This window comes from Diadema antillarum, unplaced genomic scaffold (genome assembly GCF_040938485.1).
Source record: "Diadema antillarum isolate AM-2024a unplaced genomic scaffold, OU_Dant_1.0 seq00000549_RagTag, whole genome shotgun sequence".
Taxonomy (NCBI): domain Eukaryota; kingdom Metazoa; phylum Echinodermata; class Echinoidea; order Diadematoida; family Diadematidae; genus Diadema; species Diadema antillarum.
Genome location: NW_027271494.1, coordinates 618,754 through 626,823, shown reverse-complemented (window position 1 = coordinate 626,823; position 8,070 = coordinate 618,754). Strand labels below are relative to the sequence as shown.

The 8,070-nt window shown below is 38.2% G+C and overlaps 1 protein-coding gene across 1 annotated transcript in view; it reads right to left on the bottom strand.

Annotated features, from left to right (window-relative positions):
* Nucleotides 1-2,518: 2,518 nt before the first annotated feature.
* Nucleotides 2,519-8,070, bottom strand: part of LOC139734821 (uncharacterized) — a 43,049-nt gene continuing 37,497 nt past the window's right edge. The window contains exons 5-8 of the mRNA XM_071645606.1: nt 5,745-5,854; nt 4,800-4,977; nt 3,899-3,981; nt 2,519-3,064 (exon numbers count right to left, since the gene is read on the bottom strand). Of these exons, the coding sequence (XP_071501707.1) occupies nt 2,724-3,064; nt 3,899-3,981; nt 4,800-4,977; nt 5,745-5,854 (712 nt within the window). The 3' untranslated portion in view covers nt 2,519-2,723. The remainder of the gene's footprint in view (nt 3,065-3,898; nt 3,982-4,799; nt 4,978-5,744; nt 5,855-8,070) is intronic.

Here is an 8,070-nt window from a genome sequence, read left to right as displayed (position 1 = left end):
CAATATATACACTTATGAATAAGGAAGCCATAATATTGTATTCACAGCATTTTCATATGAAATAGAAATATTTCTACTTTTATAGCGACGTCTGCATCGTTTCGTCGCAGGGGGCCGTCCCTTTTTTTATGGCAATTTCCGTAACTAAGATGGAATACAGGAAAAAAAACCAACAACACATTTAATACTTCTCACATCTACATTGCACTTTTACACTGAAAGTTCATTTGAACTTGTGATTATTGCGTAATACTACAAAAAGTCAACATAATGCGTATGATAATAAGAGGTATTTTTTCGAACTAGGTCACATCAGCATGGCTGCTTAACCTCGTTGGTAAGATAACTTTCTGAATTTGAAGTGCCGTTCAGATATCATGTTTACTCTTTTTTTTTCTTTTTTCTTAACACCGTTATAATAATGAGGAATGATCAATTCTTCTACAACATTACGTTGATGAAAACACAATATAGCAATTTCATGGCTTATTGCTCTCTAGAAACTCTCTGCAGTAATAATGTTCATCTCATCTAAATCTTACTGTTTTCTTGTAATATTTTGCATAGATAAATTGATGAATTCATTCGTAATAATATCATGACATTTGATATTTCACATTAGTACGAATGTCATATAACTCAGCCGGAAATTCTATCATAATATACAAATGTATACCTATCATTACCGTAAATCTGCCGACAATGCCACATGAATAAATGATGTGGGCAGATTAAACAAGAGTGCAAGATTTGACACTTTTGTGCCACATGATTAACAATATCTCGACAAGTATCAAAAGAGGTTTTTGATACGAACGTTACCTAGAAATCTTGTCAAATGGTTTTATGCGCATATTTGTATTTTACAGTATCTATAAGCATTTCTTGACTAAACGTTAGCATTGTTTTTCGTCCCTTCAGAAGAGGACATGAAGGAAATCGTATTCAAACAGACAGACAAACAAACAAAAGCAGATATACATACACAACAAAATAAACAGTGTGCGTGGCACTGTACTGTTGATGTTAAAAAAAAGAACAGAAATACGTTTTCAGCATCTTTTGAAAAAACATTCCAATGTACCAAAGCTTCAGAACTGCTCTTTTAACATTCATTATTTTAAAGTCAACACTTTTTTTTTCACTTACTCAGTGGGGAGCACATGTACATAACGCACAAATTGAATTCTGACTTTATACTGCTACCGGAGTGGGTGAGTATCGAACGGCCTGGCTTGAATTCCAATCACGTTATTTCCTTGTTAATTTTGCAGTGACTTACTTTCGAATTCCTGTGCTACCTCTTCAATCTTCAAAAGAAGAGTCCTCGGTAACAACTATCCTTCTTGGGCCAGCCCAAGACAATTTTCAAACAAACCAATCGAACTCTGTTAAAACCTACAGGGTCATGTGGTTGCTTTGCACGTACACGTCAGGACAAACACTACCAATAGACCAGGGCCCTGTTTCACAAAGCTGTTCGTAAAGCCAAGTGGGTTTCCTAATCATTGTTCATGTCATTAGCTAAAGTTGAAATTTGCAGATAATAATGATTATTCTTACATTTTAACACTCGTTTTTAGTTAAGGTGTATTTTTGTACCAATGTGGATGAAATAATTATTGACATACAGTCATCCTTTCTTAAAACGTAAGGGAAAAAAAGAGCACATATTGGCACTTCATATTCCAGTCTTTCGTAAAGTCATGTGTAACTTTACGGACAGCTGTATGAAACAGGGCCCAGCACTGACAGGATAGGTTTTGCTTTGACAATGATGGGCCAAAGACACCAGTTGATAAAAAATGGAGTAAGATTCGATGCTAACATTGCTTATTCCGAATTAGAAAGGTACTTCCTTCTGCATTCTCTTTGCAGGAATATCATGGAAACACGCGTTACTTGGGATGTAGATAGCAAGCTTGGCATTTTCGTAGCAATACAAATATCCCATTACGTATCTCTTTTTTTCTTACAAAATATGGGAATTTTATCTCTTTTTTAATTTTGTATCTCGTGAAGTTAACAACGCAAAATTCCTACTAAACACGTATCGAACTGAGACTTGATAAAAATAAAGCAAAACAAAACAACGGACACATTAATTTGAATAAAAGACACCGACAACATAACACTTTAATCCTTTTTTTTTTGTGTGTGTATGTGTGTGTGTCTTGTTCCTCATTGATCCATTACAAGTCTTTAGTGCGATCCATTCACAGAATGGATGGTCGCAATTACAGTAGGGTGCTGTGATTACAAACCCGAAACAAGGTGCCATGAATTCGGTGAGGCTAGGTTCGATCGCTTCGAGAACAATGATTAGGTCATGAATCATACACTATTGTGCACATTCTAGCAAATGACTGACGAATGGTCTCGCCTCATTTCGCCTCTTGTGGCGAAATTAATTAAATGTCTATGAGCTTGTCTATGATCATGCTTGTAAACGTTTTCTGGGATCGTTCAGTCGCCATGTGAATACGATAATTTCCTTCCGCGCGTGTTACGACCTCACACTCGCGTTCTTTGGAACACTGATTCATTGGAAAATTTTCAGCTGATACAGTTACACAGCACACCTTATACCAAGGAAAAAATTATGGTATTGCAGACAGGTAGATATTATTTTTTGTCAAATAGCATGACATTCTCAGTCTTTCTCTCCATTTTCCCCTCTTTTTTGTCATTTAATATGACTTCGACGCACGACAGAGAAGAGCTCATCTTGAAACGTGTACATTGTCCAGAGTTACATCGGGAGGTGGCGCTTGTGGCGCGTGCTCTGCGACGTCCGTTGTCGCCTTCGTCTCCGACGACGTCCGGTTCGGCGAGGTGGCACTGGTGCGGATCTTGCTCGGGTCGCGGGGGATCGGAACAGGTTTCTTGTGAGTACCGATAGAGGGCGCGCTCTTTCTGACATCGTACTCTTCTTCTTCGAGGCATAGTTTGCCGAAGGAGAAGTTGAAGATGGACGATGCGGTGCGTGACTGCCTGTCGGACTTGGCGATCAATGCCGACATACTCCTCCGTCGCTCCTCGGCAACCCGCGTCGCTAAAGCGCCTATACAAAGGAATTAGCATGAACAGAAAGCCACCTCATAAGCCAGGTTATGGTATGCATGTTGGCACACAGAATGATGTACAGAAATATACCTGGGATAAATTTGCTTTTGTGATTCATCGATTTTGTTCATTGATCTTAGACATGAAATAGGAAAGACATCGCCTCTGTCTGTTGGGTATAATAATAATAATTTAAATTTATAAAGCGCATAGTAATTAACGAAATTCTCTATGCGCTTGACATAACATAATACAATCGATCATGACATAACATATACAATCATCAATACTTGAACAGATAAGTTTCAGTGCCTTCTTGAAAGAATCAAAGGAAGATATGCTTCTGATTGAAAGAGGTAATGAATTCCAAAGAGCGGGAGCTGATGATGTGAAGGATCGGTTACCATAATTATGTTTATGTGTTTACAGGATAGATGTTTACAGTATAATCAAGAAAGTGGAAGTTGCTTGTTATAATGACAAAAACTCAGAAGTGGCAATGATATCTTTGATAACTGCTGTCAACCTGAAAGGAAGAATAACAACAACATCAGTAGTATTACAACTACTGCTAATCATAATGGCAATGACAGCAACGACAGCATTTTAACAATTGGTCAAGCATGAAGAAAGCTTTCCACTTGGTGTTGAATAGAACACGATGTACACAGTAACCTACAAGACAAATTGATTAATGGACATGCTTGATAAGCCTATTGAATTCAAATCTTATCATGTCATCGTGACTTTTTAACGAAACTCAAAGTAGTTGAAACATAGTCACAGAAAAACCTTGCGTTTATGAAAAAAAAAAGGTATTTCACAAACTCACCATTTGTTTTGGTTCTGTTTCTGTTGACGTCACCATTTTTCACATTACGCGACATATAAAGCTCGTCGTGCCGTTCGCCCGTCCTAAGAAGTGGAAGAAAAGGAAGAAAAAAAAAGTCGTGTAAGTTTGTTTTACAACAGAAAGGATACACAGACTAAAAAAAAAAATAGTGTGTTCTTGAGTTCTTGTCATGGTGGAAAAGAAGAAGTAGAAAAAAAATACTTTGTTAGTGGAGTCCGATGGAGTCCAATAATATATTAATCATTTATACTGAATTAGCCAAACGCTGGGTCAATTCGACTCACACTAATTTTAACACACAGTTTATTCTTCTCTCAGAAGGCAGGTCGTTGCTTTTAACGAGTTTAATATGTAGAATCTGATTAAAAAGTTGCGCTATCTCTTCATTAAAAAAGAGGTAAAATAAAATGCGATTAAATATTCCAAAACAGTCTGGAATAGTGTAATCCTTCTCATTGAATATTTACCGATCTTTTCCATTACAAACCATTATAACAAACTTTTGGAGTGAAACGCAATTTTCAGTTCCATTCTATAGTATTGTTACTTCCTTGCAGGGAATATAATTACCAAGTTTTGAGGAAATTATTGTCTTAATGTCTTTGATGGTCCAGCATTACAAATATTAATCTGCTCGTAGAAATAACCGCACTGCAAGTTTTTCGCCTTCAAACGCATTCTCAGCCTCAATGTGCTCAGCAATAATCTGCAGAGAATAACATTCTCTCCTTTTCCAAAATAATTGCCGCTTGAAAGAAAAGAAAAGAAAGAAAAACAAAGCAAAAACAAACAAACAAACAAACAAGTTAACAAAACATTCACAATACTCATCAGGCTGTTTGCGTCTACACCATTGAGAATAAGAGTTACGTTCACTCACTCGTAGGTCCCGTGGTAAATAACCCGAAATCTGTGAGAAGCAACTAGCGTGAAGACGATCAGAACGATGATGGCTAGAGCGCCCCCAGCGATGATTGCGTACATAAAGAAAGGCGTTGGCTTGGTATCCCTCAGCTCCTGCGTGTGGACATCTCCGTTTGGATCCTTCGTCAAATTATCTCCCAGCAAGGGTTCTGCAAAATGGTGTAACCAAAACAATACCAATAATTAAAATGCATCCATCTTACTGCAATATCGTGAAAACACAAAAAGATTATTAGTAACAACTGTTACGGAAGCTGCAACTGTTGCAGAAAATGGTGATGATGGAAAATTATACAATGTAGCAGCAATAGAAATACTTATGCTGCTACTACTGCTACTATTACTACTACTACCATTACTATTGATAACGATATTGATATGAAGAAGAAGAAAAAGACGAAAACACAAACGTAAGAGTAAGAGAAGACAAGGAGGGACAGACTGTTACTGTAGAGGAATCAAGTAATTTATGGCTATTAGGAAGGTATGAAGACTACCTTTTGCAAAAATAGTCTGAAAGTAATGAAAGTAATATTATGGGGGGGGGGGGTAGATGGTAAAAAAATGGAAACGCCATGTCCTTTTAAATTGAATTGAACTGAATTGAACATGTAAAAAATACCTAGCACTACTACGTTTGGAATGAAGGCACCTAATATTGCCTTCTAGTACAAGTTCGTGCGACATTGGCGTTACGGAGAACACGTACATGTAGTTAGTAACAAGTAACTCCAGTCATGGCTACCTGTTAATTATGTCAGGGTTCGTATGGATGCCTTTTAAAGGGTGGCCTGGTACTGTATTTATGGAGCGGACCACCGAGGATGCCACGTGAATGACTGTACAATGACTGAACAAAATCTAACTATAGCAACCTAATCCCCAGCTTCACTTCCGAGACACTCACTCTCGCAGGCACCTGTCTGCCCATCGCAGCCCTGACCTACGTCGCAGACGCACTCCTGCTTGCAGTCTTGCCCGTAGTAGCCCTGTGGGCAAGCCTTCTGACACCTGAGTGGAATTAAGGGGATTTGAAAGAGAAAAAAGATGGTTAAGGTAGGTTAATGAAGAATACATAGCAAATGTATATATATCAAATTATATATACATATATACATACACGCATATATTTGGAGAGAGACAGAAAAAAAAAAGAAAGAAAGAGAGCAAAATAGTGTGAAACAGAAAACAAAAGCTAGAAAAGAACGGATAAGTGTATGTAAACTGTTTTAAATCTATGGGCAATGCCAGACTTATGATACCAGGGGTCACTGTCTATTTTAGATTTGCAATAACAGCAAACATATGGATTTACATGAGTCTGTGTGAGTCACTGCGACGAGCATTGCCTGGTGTATCAGACGGGGACAATGTGTGTGTCATTCAGAAACCATGTCTGTAGTTCCGCAAGGCAAATAACATAAACTTGGATCAGCAGAGGGTAGACAAAAAAAATCTTTGAATGCGTGTTCGTGACAATGTTTTTTTCTTGTTTTGCCATCACTCTCTTATTGATCTTTTCACAAGCGATTTAATGTCGGATACGGAATCGTTTATGGTCACTGAAAACGGAACAAATTGACTCATGTAGAAATTGACCTTTGTCCCCGTGCGCACTCGTCGCAGGTTACCGGTTGTGCGTTTAACCCATCCCCTACATGAGATTCTAAAAGCGGATTCTGCACACGAATCATCAGTTGCTGAAGGCAAAGGGTTAACCCTAAAACGGCCGGAGGGGGGATGAATCAACCCCCTCGACATTATTTTTCCACGACCATTCCGCCGCGTGATTTTTTTTTTGACCGCGCCGCTCGCTGACTTTTTACTTTCAAGTCTCGCACAACTTATGACACCATTTTCGCAAAAACCGGACATACCATTACGACGCTGCATGACGTTTTATACATGCTTGTCAGACCGAAAATGGCTAAAAAACGTGATTTTGTGTACAAAGTTTATGCAAATATGGGATTCATTCAAGAGTTCATTGTATATCTATTGTTGTGTGAAAATGATTTGCTTCAGAACGGTCTCATATTCAAGTAATGTGCAGATCAATGCTCCGTCACTGACCAGGGACGCGAACCTGGAAGCATTAAACTGCACATTACTTGAATATGAGACCATTCTGAAGCAAATCATTTTCACACAACAATAGATATACAATGAACTCTTGAATGAATCCCATAAGGATTGGAACAATCATCTCCCAGCATTTCCACTGATTCCCACTGATCAGTTACTAGCCTTCCCCTTTAAGAATGCTACAAGGAAAAGTATCACAAAAATTAGGATTCTATAGGAGCTTTACTTTCTGATTTAGAGCAAAAGGTATTTTACGCATATTTATGAGCATTATTGATTTCAATTTCAATTTCTTTTCTTTTAGTTTGGTAAATTACGCCACAGGTAATGTATGTGCCAATTTCCATGGCGATATCTCTATCAACCCTCCCCCGGCCTCAGAACAGCCAAAAAGCCCGGCCTGGTTAGGGTTAAGGGAATAAAAACGCATCCACATTTTCTGTTAGTGTTTGCAACTGGTTCAGAGAGGATCGCAGACCATTAGAGCCAGAAATGATCTCTGGCGAACGGAATTGCGTTTCATACATACCCCGTGTATGTCCGTGTGGGAAAGGTGCAGAGGATGTTAAGTCTAGACGCTTTACTAGCGGAAGACAGAGGTAATCATTTATGCCCCATGATTACATCAACGATTGTCACGCCCTCCTATACCCTCGTAACAAGGAGATTATTCGGATGAAAGTATATTTTGATTGCAACAGTTCGATACAATAATGTTCCAATGATTTATTTCTTGCATGTGTTCCTATTCAAAACCATTGTCTGGTTAGCGTCCGTGTTTACGGTGTGTGCAGCACTCTTATAATGTCAAGCATTTTGCCTTTTTTTTTTCTGTGCCTTGACACTAAACGCACTTTCATCTTTGGATTTTGCTTTTCACTCATTGACCTTCTTTCATACTCTGTGTTTATTACCCAACTAATTACACTGTAACTTGGTTAGCAATCGTGATGCTAATGTTTAGGCCTACTTTAACATTGAACGACCTTGTGATGTCAATGAGAGGATGCAAACAACATATTATTCAACTGACGACGTAAAACTCAAATTCATAATATATACCTAAATGATATTTATACATGTACATACTATTATGACATCACTTAACACGGCATCGAGTGTAAGTATTCAAGTCTTGTAGT